At 41.9% G+C, this 12,644-nt stretch overlaps 1 protein-coding gene across 7 annotated transcripts in view; it reads left to right on the forward strand.

Annotated features, from left to right (window-relative positions):
* Positions 1–12,644, forward strand: part of rabgap1l (RAB GTPase activating protein 1-like) — a 173,854-nt gene that overhangs the window by 130,491 nt on the left and 30,719 nt on the right. For all 7 annotated transcript variants that reach the window (XM_064934787.1, XM_064934793.1, XM_064934791.1 and 4 more), the window contains 3 exons: positions 565–690; positions 5,268–5,411; positions 8,211–8,252. In XM_064934787.1, the coding sequence (XP_064790859.1) occupies positions 565–690; positions 5,268–5,411; positions 8,211–8,252 (312 nt within the window). The remainder of the gene's footprint in view (positions 1–564; positions 691–5,267; positions 5,412–8,210; positions 8,253–12,644) is intronic.

Below are 12,644 nucleotides of genomic sequence, written 5' to 3' on the forward strand. Positions count from 1 at the left end.
CCAGGCTGTGTAAGGGCTACTGAGTGATGGAGTGCTGCATCAGATGACCTGGCTTCCACAATCACCCAAACTCAACCCAATTAAGATGGTTTGGGATGAGTTGGACCACACGAGTGAAGGAAAAGTAGCCAACAAGTGCTCAGCATATGTGGGAACTCCTTCAAGACTGTTGGAAAATAATTCCAGGTGAAGCTGGTTGAGAGAATGCCAAGAGTGTGCAAAGGGTGGCTACTTTGAAGAATATAACATATTTTGATTTAACACTTTTTGGTTACTACATGATTCCATATGTGTTATTTCATAGTATTGATGTCTTCACTATTATTCTACAAAGTTGAAAAAAGTTTTTTTTAAATAAAGAAAAGACCTTGAATGAGTGGGTGTGTCCAAACTTTTGACTGGCACTGTATACCTCCTCTTCTTGTTTTACATTGACATTTCTAAAATCAAATAAGTCAAGGAATAGAAGGAAACAACTTGACCTCCCATTTCTCACACTTCTGTCATCCCGCTTTTCATATTCTAGCTAACCCTCCTCTGGTTCTGTTTGTCCTGTGGCTGTAGATGCCTGAGGAGCAGGCATTCTGTGTGCTGGTGAAGATCATGTATGAGTACGGCCTGAGGGAGCTCTATAAGAAGAACTTTGAGGACCTGCACTGCAAGTTCTACCAGCTGGAACGACTGCTTCAGGTTAGCATTCTTATCTTAGTGTGTATGCGCACGTCATCAGCGATGTAAAGTACTTAAGTAAAAAATACTTTAAAGTACTACTTAAGTAGGTTTATGGGGTATCTGTACTTAAAAAATATAAAGAATTGTTGGACTACTTTTACTTTTGCTTCCCTACATTCCTAAAGAAAATAAAGTACTTTTTACTCAATACATTTTCCCTGACACCCATGTCAGGAGTGTTCCTCTGGCTATCCGTAAATACTTTTTTTTAACACAAAAATGGTGCATTCTGGTTTGCTTATTATAAGGAATTTGAAATGATTTATACTTTTACTACTTCAGTATATTTTAGCAATTACATTTACTTTTGATACTTCAGTATATTTAAAACCAAATACTTTTATTAAAGTACTATTTTACCAGGTGACCTTCACTTTTATTTGAGTAAGGTCGATGCACCTTATTAGGAACACTGACTGACTCTATTCTTGTAAGTGCATTGAATTGGAGTTTAATTTTGTACGGAAATCCACTTTAGCCTCCTAAGTAGGCTTTTTTCAGCACCAAGCTGCACTGAGTTAGTATTGACAAGCACCCAAGGCTAAGGAGTATGAGCATTGATCGCTAAGGGTTGGCATACAAATGGAAGGAAGCCAGTGTTCACAGCAGAGTGTCTGCATCCAACTGTTTAGGGCAGGGGAAGGTAACTCTGTTCCTGGAGTGCTGCAGGTACTGCAGGATTTTGTTTCAACTAGACACCACACCTGACCAACTGAGCTAACTGATCAGTTCAGTGGTTTGCCTAAATTCAACACACCTGGTCTTCCAGGTCGGTTCAATAAAAAAAACAAAGTGCCCGCGGCCCCTCCAGGGCCAGGGTTGCCTACCCCTGATATTGTGAATAGTGTGTCATTTGGGACGTACTCACGGTTTCCTCCAACCCTGCTCTTCTTACATTTCCTCGTTACATTTCCACCCAAGATTTTCACACTGGGCTGGGTTTTGAAGTGTTATTGGCTTTGTGTTTGAGTTGATGAAGGAGTGTTTGGTCCACGAATCTGCGTGATTGCACATACATACATACATACACACACACACAAACGCGCGCACACACGCAGAAGCTGACAAACACACACTTAGCATGATTAGCATGCTAAATGTTTCTGATCAGTGATAGATAAGTAAACAAATAGAGTTGCACCGCCACTTATTTGCCCAACCAGAGATCAATTAACCAAATATACAGAGATTCAGTGAAACAAAATCACATTGATTGATTATCTGACAAGTCACAGTCTTTTGGTCGGGGAGCAGGCCTAGACTACTATGCGAGTGAAGAGTAAAATAATCGACTACTACGCTACATAACATGCTAGCTAAATGTTCTGATCAGTCCTGCTAATAGACTAGACTAATGATGATGAATACGCACCTCAACTTAGCTAGCTAAGATTTTCCCTGTCTAATTGTAACCAAATATCTAAATGGAGATTCAGTGAACACAAAAATCTGACATTGATTTATCAAGACAAGTCCCCATGCTTGTCTCAAAGTCCCCATGCTGTCCCAATCCAAACGGTGCTGAAATTATCATCTCGTTGACCACACATGGCTATTATTGCTTAGAATGTATGGTTGGAGGACTTTGGGAGTTCCGTTAAGCAACCATTTGAAAATGTGTCTTAAAATGTGTTAGCCTATTATTGCAATGTTTTGTCCTTCAGCAGTATTTATTCCCACAGTACTTCTTTATAGGTCATCCAGTTAATTCTTTATAGGTCATCCAGTTAATTCTTTATGGGTCCATCCAGTTAATTCTATGGATCCATCCAGTTAATTCTTTATGGATCCATCCAGTTAATTCTTTATGGGTCCATCCAGTTCATTCTTTATGGGTCCATCCAGTTCATTCTTTATGGATCCATCTAGGTCATTCTTTATGGGTCCATCCAGGTCATTCTTTATGGGTCCATCCAGGTCATTCTTTATGGGTCCATCCAGTTAATTCTTTATGGATCCATCCAGGTCATTCTTTATGCGTCCATCCAGTTCATTCTTTATGGGTCCATCCAGGTCATTCTTTATGGGTCCATCCAGTTAATTCTTTATGGATCCATCCAGGTCATTCTTTATGGATCCATCCAGGTCATTCTTTATGGGTCCATCCAGTTCATTCTTTATGGATCCATCCAGGTCATTCTTTATGGGTCCATCCAGTTCATTCTTTATGGATCCATCTAGGTCATTCTTTATGGGTCCATCCAGGTCATTCTTTATGGATCCATCCAGGTCATTCTTTATGGATCCATCCAGGTCATTCTTTATGGATCCATCCAGGTCATTCTTTATGGGTCCATCCAGGTCATTCTTTATGGGTCCATCCAGGTCATTCTTTATGGGTCCATCCAGTTCATTCTTTATGGGTCCATCCAGGTCATTCTTTATGGGTTCCATCCAGGTCATTCTTTATGGGTTCCATCCAGGTCATTCTTTATGGGTTCCATCCAGGTCATTCTTTATGGGTTCCATCCAGGTCATTCTTTATGGGTTCCATCCAGGTCATTCTTTATGGGTTCCATCCAGGTCATTCTTTATGGGTTCCATCCAGGTCATTCTTTATGGGTTCCATCCAGGTCATTCTTTATGGGTTCCATCCAGGTCATTCTTTATAGGTCCATCCACGTCATTCTTTACGGGTTCCATCCACGTCATTCTTTACGGGTCCATCCAGGTCATTCTTTACGGGTCCATCCAGTTCATTCTTTACGGATCCATCCAGGTCATTCTTTACGGATCCATCCAGGTCATTCTTTACGGATCCATCCAGGTCATTCTTTACGGATCCATCCAGGTCATTCTTTACGGATCCATCCAGGTCATTCTTTACGGGTCTATCCAGTTAATTCTTTATCTATCCATCCAGGTCATTCTTTATGGGTTCCATCCAGGTCATTCTTTATGGGTTCCATCCAGGTCATTCTTTATGGGTTCCATCCAGGTCATTCTTTACGGGTTCCATCCAGGTCATTCTTTACGGGTTCCATCCAGGTCATTCTTTACGGGTTCCATCCAGGTCATTCTTTACGGATCCATCCAGGTCATTCTTTACGGATCCATCCAGGTCATTCTTTACGGATCCATCCAGGTCATTCTTTACGGATCCATCCAGGTCATTCTTTACGGATCCATCCAGGTCATTCTTTACGGATCCATCCAGATCATTCTTTATAGATCTATCTAGTTGTGCTTAAGAAAATGTGCATGCATAGTGATGGACCGTGGTCTTTGCAACGTGATGGGAGAAGTGACATGCCTCGCAAAGTTTAGAACTGCCATGAGGACTGTAATAGCCTAGTAACTGGCGCTGCCTAGGAACCATCATAATGAAGCATCAAATCAGGTTTAAAATCTGATCCCAAAGTCGGACGTAGCTACGCTCGGCATGGCATTTAAGTCCAACTTTATCTCTCTCTCTCTCTCTCTCTCTCTCTCTCTCTCAAAATTCAATTCAAGGGCTTTATTGGCATGGGAAACAGGTGTTAACATTGCCAAAGCAAGTGAGGTAGATAATATATAAAGTGAAATAAACAATAAAAATTAACAGTAAACATTACACATACAGAAGTTTCAAAACAATAAAGACATTACAAATGTCATGTGTGTGTATATATATATATATATATATATATATATATATATATATACAGGATTTTAACAATGTACAAATAGTAAAGGACACAAGATAAAATAAATAAGCATATATATGGGTTGTATTTACAATGGTGTGTGTTTTTCACTGGTTGCCCTTTTCTCGTGGCAACAGGTCACAAATCCTGCTGCTGTGATGGCACACTGTGGAATTTCACCCAGTAGATATGGGAGTTTTTCAAAATTGGATTTGTTTTCGAATTCTTTGGATCTCTGTAATCTGAGGGAAATATGTCTCTCTCTCTCTCTCTCACTCACTCACTCACTCACTCACTCACTCACTCACTCACTCACTCACTCACTCACTCACTCACTCACTCACTCTCATTGATTGATTGACTGAAATATAGTACTTTTTCCTCTCTATATGGGATATACTCTTACTTACCCTTTTGCCCTCAGAACAGCCTCAATTTGTTGGGGCAGTGACTCTACAAGGTGTCGAAAGCGTTCCACAGGGATGCTGGCCCATGTTGACCACAATGCTTCCAACAGTTTTTTTTGTCTCAAATTGGCTGGATGTCCTTTGGGTGGTGGACCATTCTAGATACACACGGGAAACTGTTGAGCGTGAAAAACCCAGTAGCGTTGCGGTTCTTGACACAAATCGATGTGCCTGGCACCTACTATCATACCCCGTTCAAAAGCGCTTAAATATTTTTGTCTTGCCCATTCACCCTCCGAATGGCACACATACACAATCCATGTCTCAATTGTCTCAAGGCTTTAAAAGAAATCCTTTAACCCGTCTCCTCCCCTTCATCTACACTGATTCAGCAAGTGACATCAATAAGGGATTGTAGCATTCACCTGGTCAGTCTGTCATGCTCTTAATGTTTTGTACACTCAGTACTGTGCAATGAACTCTCTCCTTGTCCTATCTCTAGGAGCAGCTCCCAGACCTGTGGTCCCACTTCCAGGAGCTGAGCCTGGAGGCCCACATGTATGCGTCTCAGTGGTTCCTCACACTCTTCACCGCCAAGTTCCCCCTCTGCATGGTCTTCCACATCACCGACCTGCTACTGTGTGAGGTAAGAAGTTTGACAATGTTGACCCAACACTGAAGGTCATTTTAGCACTACTCCTAACGCCAACACTTACCCACTACTGGTGGGGTTTACTCCTACTCCTAGTCCTGACTTCAACACTGGGCCTCACCCTAACCCTACTCCTAACCCAAGCTGCTGTTGGTAAGCACTGAATTTACCCTTATTCTCCCCCTTCCATCGACCACCCTGGGCTTTGAACAACTCTAAACAACGCTTCACTATTCACCGGCCTTTTTGTACCTCCTTAAAGCCAATGTCTCCTCTAGAGCAACAATCACCATGAAACGTGAGAACACCATTCTAGCACGATAAACCCCATCAAAATCTCCAGAGGCCCTTCAAGATAGTAGTATACTCTCTGCCTGCTTCTCTTCTCAGCCCTCCTGTAGGCCTGGTACCACAGTAGAGAAGGGACGCTGTGACCTTTCTCTCTTTCTCTGTGATTGTCTCACTTCTCCTCCTCCTCCTCCCTTTTTCATCACCCTTGCTCTCTCTCTCTGTGATTCTCTCTTTTTCCTGTTCTCCCCCTCTCTCCTTTCTTCCTTCTCTCCCACCCTCTCTCGGCCCCCGGGCAGAACAATTAATAGTTTCCTTGGCGTTTCTCAGCCATTGAGCCGTGTGATGAGTATCTGCTTCTCTCTCCTCTCTGCCTCCCTCGAATATTTCTCTCTCTCTCCATCTCCATATCTCTTGTCTCTTTATTTCTACATGTTTTTCTCTAAAGTGGTGTCCCTTTCTTATTGTTTTTGGCTTTACCCCTGCATCGATCTGATTTCTTTGTCACTTTTCACTCCTCTTTCTCTCTCTCTCTCTCTCTCTCTCTCTCTCTCTCTCTCTCTCTCTCTCTCTCCTTTGATTGTGTGCTCCTGTGTTGTCTTCCCTTTCATTTGTCCACACCTGAAAAACAGCTTCTATCTCAAGGCCATCAGACTGTTAAACAGCCACCACTAACATTGAGTGGCTGCTGCCAACACACTGACACTGACTCAACTCCAGCCACTTTAATAATGGGAATTGATGGGAAATGATGTAAATATATCACTAGCCACTTTAAACAATGCTACCTTATATAATGTTACTTACGCTACATTGTTCATCTCATATGCATACGTATATACTGTACTCTATATCATAGACTGCATCCTTATCTAATACATGTATCACTAGCCACTTTAACTATGCCACTTTGTTTACATACTCATCTCATATGTATATACTGTACTCAATACCATCTACTGTATCTTGCCTATGCTGCTCTGTACCATCACTCATTCATATATCCTTATGTACATATTCTTTATCCCCTTACACTGTGTATAAGACAGTAGTTTAGGAATTGTTAGTTAGATTACTTGTTGGTTATTACTGCATTGTCGGAACTAGAAGCACAAGCATTTCGCTACACTCGCATTAACATCTGCTAACCATGTGTATGTGACAAATACATTTGATTTTGATTTGATTTGATTTGACCTCTCGCTCTCTATGTATATGTGCCTGTGTGTGGTGCTAGTTGTTTGTTTGTGTGAGGTGTGTGTGCAAGTGCGCCTGACTGTGTGTTTCTCCTCTATGTTAAAACCTCTCACACTTGCTGACTCAGTTTGACTCCAGCTCAGTTTGGCACGCTGCATGTGAGACTGTATTCTCACACACACTCACACACTCACTCACTCCACACACACACTCACTCAGTCCACAAACCACACTCCCTCCCTCTATCTCTCTCTCTCTGACTCCCTGACACCCCAGCGCCACCTAGAGCCTTTTGAGAAAGAAAGTGAGAGATGGAAGGGGAGGGGAAGGGAAGAGAGGGAGAAAGAGAGGCCCTTTCCTCAGTTATTTATAGAGCAGGGGAGATATTTTTAGCACAGTGTTGCCATGTGAACGGGGTGTCGGAGCGATGGAGACAGGTGTTCCCATGCGGAGCTGACTTCAGCATCCACTCGCTCTCATCCTCTCTCACCCTCCCTCTCTCTTTCTGTTTCGCTAGCTCTGCCTCACTCCTCTTTTTCGCCAGCTCTCTCCCTCTTTCTCACTCTGTCACACTCTTGCTTTCTCCTTCTGTCTTTCTCGATCTGTTAGTCTGTGACTCTTGTCCCTTACTCCTTCTTACAATTTCTCTCTCTCCCCCTCTCCCTCTGTCTCTCTGTCTCTGTGTGTGTCATTCATTAATTCGTCCATCTGCTTGTCACTCTGTGGCCATGATGCAGCCCCACCTGTCTGTGAGAGGGACTGTCTTGTTTCACTTCAAGAGTTTCCATGAACATAAGTGTAATGTTACCATAACGTTTCCTCTTTATCGCCAGAGGGCAGTCTAGCGTGTAGACATACAGACTATATAATGTCACGGATTTAATGTACAACGTCAGAGAGATGGGTTGATAGCAACGCACATGCATTCCACTGTCACAAGTATCATTACGTCATTGTCTTCCAGTGTGTTTTTCCCCCCGCCGTAGCTCTTACCACGAAAGCTGCGCGGCAGTTTCATAAGTCTTTATTAGAAGGAGTCTTTGATGTTGACGATCATTTGAACCTTTATTAAGTCTATGACGAGAAAACCTTAACATTTGCTGGTTTATTGGCATGACGTTTTAAAGGGTAAAGCCGTTGATATGAAGACAGTTGATGAGATGACCCTTGATCCATGCCTTTGCTTACACCGGTGTGTGACAGATGTGTTTGGGTGACGGCCCGAGCTCTTTCTCTCTCTCTCTCTGTGTGTGTAGAGAATATGTTCTGTGACAATCAACAATATAATCATCTTCTTCCCTTCCCCAGGGCCTGAACATCATCTTCAACGTGGCGCTGGCTCTTCTCAAGGTGTGATTGACTTCTTTTACTTTGGTTCATTTACTGGGGTTCCAGTCAATTCCTTTGATTTTCAAACTTTTTTTTTTAAATGACAGACAAATCCTGTAATGGTATTGTACGAAGCACACACAACTCCGAGACCTAGACCTGGGCTTGTATTCACAAGGTCTCCGGAGTCAATGTTTTGAGTTGGGGCTCAAAACTGCGACCAAAACACTGGCATTTGCGACCAATGTTCCCAGTAATTTGCACTGAGCAAAGTTTACGCCTTGTGAGCGGAAACTTGAAGGTTGTGAGAATTTTGTGCAACTTCCAGCACGTGTTTACGTTGAATAGCGTGGCTGTACCCTTACAGTTTTAAACAGTAGCCAATAGGCTATTTGAGCATAAAGTAGGCCTGCCAACAAAACCAATGGAGCAAATCCAATAACATTTTCACATGGAAAAATAGCTTTTGATTTCTATGAAATAGCCTATAGTAGCCTATATGTGGTGTTCCATGCAGGCCTACATTGCATACAGAGAAGTAGACAATGTTACCTCTGCCAATTGGCTTATGTGCATATTCAAGCCTGTTTCAACATTCAACACTGCCCCTTTAATTAAGACATAAGCGTTTTATCTGACTGGATTTTAAAAGAAAGCTTGAAATGTAGCCTACACGTTTTGTGTTCTTGTATGAAGCAGTTACTCTCCATGTCTGACCTGTACTTATCTAGAACTGGGCTAATAACTCGCTAACGAGCAAAGAATATCAACAAATGTGCACACGCGTTGCTCTGCGCTCTGATCTGATTGAAAGACTACCACCGCCAATAGAATTCTACTCCATTGCGGTCTGGCTCTGTCTACAACAAAATTACAGACTCAATCTTGCAAAGGTACATGTGTTGTGTTGCATTGAAAAGGGGTTGATATATTCTTGATTCGGTCACAGAAAAAAACGTTGATCTATATGGTGCAAACTAATGGGGCGAACTCTGAAGTTCAATCTCTGGCGTCTATGTGCAGCATAGCATTACTTCTGCGCGGCAGTCCTGTAGGAAGTGCGCGACCGTGAGCAGCTTAGAAGGATCATTGTTTGCGACCCTTTGACTTGGCAGCGGGACAGCAATTTTTTTATTGGTTGCGAGGTTCCCAGTGAAAAGAATGTAGCTGGTCACATTGGTTTTGTTTCACAATTGTTTGACAATTATTATTTTTTAATAATCAAGATGTATTCAAACAGCATTGGGTATGCAGACCAGGTATTCAACATGTTTAGTCCGAAGTCTTCGTTGAATCTTTAGTCATCATGTGCTATGTGAATGAACAGTCCTCAAGACTTTCCCAAAAAAACTTCACAATTAAATGTTGACTGCAAAGTAGGCATACCTGGCAGAATGAAATCAAGATGATTTCTATCAATTGTGGGGCATTAGTTTTGTCATCACATGTAGCCTACATTGTACAGTACAAAAACACTGCTAGCCAAACAACTGGTCTCTTGCTAGGTGCACAATTAAATTAAAGGTCAACAACACCCTCCATTTTTTTTAATGTTATGTTTATTGTTCCCAGACCTCAAAAGTGGACTCCTTGATTTGGTTTAAGCATTGCTGTGGCCTTAAGCATTTGATATGGCCCTACAACTGGCTGTTCAAAATCGCTAACAAAAATACCCTTTTTGAGATTGTGCAAAGGTTCTTCTCCCCTCCAAACAATCAATAATGATATTGGCAAATTAAAATGTAATTATTTGTATATGGAGGGAAGGTCATTATAGGCTACTTGCGCAGCCCGCAAATTAAAGATAACATTTAAATGATGCATGCATCATCCGCTTTCAAAGGCCATTATTATTTTCTTTCGGGCAAGTAGCTTTCAATTGGCACTGGACCTGTGTGTGTGTGTGTGTGTGTGTGTGTGTGTGTGTGTGTGTGTGTGTGTGTGTGTGTGTGTGTGTGTGTGTGTGTGTGTGTGTGTGTGTGTGTGTAAGATGCTTAGTCATTATTAGCCTTGTTCTGTATGGAATGTAGGTACGTTATGGGACACAGGTCAGGTCATAATCGATGCGGTCAAATGATGTAATACACTGCTGCTACTGTTTTATTATCTATCCTGTTGCCTAGTCACTCTATCCCTACCTATATGTACATGTCTACCTCAATTAACTTGTACCCCTGCACTTTTACACGATACTGGTACCCCCTGTATATATAGCCACGTTATCGTTACTCATTGTGTATTTATTCCTTGTTAGTATTCTTCTATTTTTCTCTCTGCGTTGTTGGGAAGAGCCTGTACGTAAGCATTTCAAAACTGAATCTACACCTGTTTACCAAGCATGTGACAAATACAATTTTATTGGATGTAAGATCAGTTTTGCCTTTTAGATCTCAATGAATAAGATTATATGGACAGGGGGGACCTTTTTACATTTAACATTACATTTAAGTCATTTAGCAGACGCTCTTATCCAGAGCGACTTACAAATTGGTGAATTCACCTTCTGACATCCAGTGGAACAGCCACTTACAATAGTGCATCTAAATCATTTAAGGGGGGGGGGGGGGGGGGAGAAGGATTACTTATCCTATCCTAGGAATTCCTTGAAGAGGTGGGGTTTCAGGTGTCTCCGGAAGGTGGTGATTGACTCTGCTGTCCTGGCGTCGTGAGGGAGTTTGTTCCACCATTGTTTATTTTATTTTTTTCCCACCTTTATTTAACCAGGTAGGCCAGTTGAGAACAAGTTCTCATTTACAACTGCGACCTGGCCAAGATAAAGCAAAGCAGTGCGACAGAAACAACAACACAGAGTTACACATGGAATAAACAAGCGTACAGTCAATAACAATAACCAGTGAGCTATACCTGCTGGAGCGCGTGCTACGGGAGTGTGTTGTTATGGTGACCAGTGACCTGAGATAAGGTGGAGCTTTACCTAGCATAGACTTATAGTTGACCTGGAGCCAGTGGGTCTGGCGACGAATATGTAGCGAGGGCCAGCCGACTAAAGCATACAGGTCGCAGTGGTGGGTGGTGTAAGGGGCTTTGGTAACAAAACGGATGGCACAGTGATAGACTACATCCAATTTGTTGAGTAGAGTATTGGAAGCTATTTTGTAAATGACGTCGTCGAGGTTCGGTAGGATAGTCAGTTTTACGAGGTTATGTTTCGAAATAGAAAGCCGATTCTAGATTAGATTTTGGACTGGAGATGTTTGATATGAGTCTGGAAGGAGAGTTTACAGTCTAGCCAGACACCTAGGAATTTGTAGATGTCCACGTATTCTAGGTCAGAACAGTCCAGAGTAGTGATGCTAGCCGGGCGGGTGGGTGCAGGCAGCGAACGCTTGGAGCAGTTGGAGGCCACGGAAGGACAGTTGTATGGCATTGAAGCTCGTTTGGAGGTTAGTTAACACAGTGTCGAAAAAAGACCTGATCCTACCTCAGCACTCGGAGAAGATTTTTGACCTCCAAGATTGACATGGTGCTAAGGATCACATGGGGCAGCAGGTAGCCTAGTGGTTAGAGCGTTGGGCCAGCAAGGTTTCTAGATCGAATCCCTGAGCTGACAAGGTAAAAATCTGTCGTTCTGCCCCAGAACAAGGCAGTTAACCCACTGTTCCTGGGCCGTCATTGTAAATGTTACACTCCAGATACGGATCCACAACCACTCTCTTATTGCATGGAAGGAGTGACTGCTATGCCTTTTCACTGACACACTTATCTGCAATGTTGAGTACAGAGTAAATGCTATGTCAGTATATGATGTAATTGGCTAGAATATGGAGGAATGTGGTGTGAGAAAGTGGAATAGTTTGCATATGTCTCCCTCTGCAGTCCATAGACTGTACTGCAGGGGGGAGATAACAACGTAGACAATGCATTCGAGAAAAGATTCAGACCCCTGGACTTTTTCCACTATTTTTTGCCTTATTCTAAAATTGACAGAATAAAATATTTTCCTCATCAATCTACACACAATACTCCATAATGACAAAGCAAAAACAGGTTTTTAGAAATCCCTTGATTATCCTTGATGTTTCCACAACTTGATTTGAGGCCACCTGTGGTAAATTCAATTGATTGGACATGATTGGAAAATGCACACACCTGTCTACATAAGGTCCCACATTTGACAGTGCATGTCAGAGCAAAAACCAAGTTTCTCAATACTTATGTAAATGTGATATTTCAGTTTTATTTTTAAATTGTAAAAAAAAAAAACACAAAAAAACGGTTTTTGCTTTATATTTATGGGGTATTGTGTGTAGATTGAGAAAAAAAGTCAAGCGGTCTGAATATTTCTTGAATGCACTGTACATTATTCATATATTTCACAAACATGGTACTTTTATACACTTTTTATACACAGTATTACGTGACAGAAATGTTGTTTGATATACACATTGCACA

The sequence above is a fragment of the Oncorhynchus masou genome, chromosome 24 (assembly GCF_036934945.1).
Source record: "Oncorhynchus masou masou isolate Uvic2021 chromosome 24, UVic_Omas_1.1, whole genome shotgun sequence".
NCBI classification, from domain to species: domain Eukaryota; kingdom Metazoa; phylum Chordata; class Actinopteri; order Salmoniformes; family Salmonidae; genus Oncorhynchus; species Oncorhynchus masou.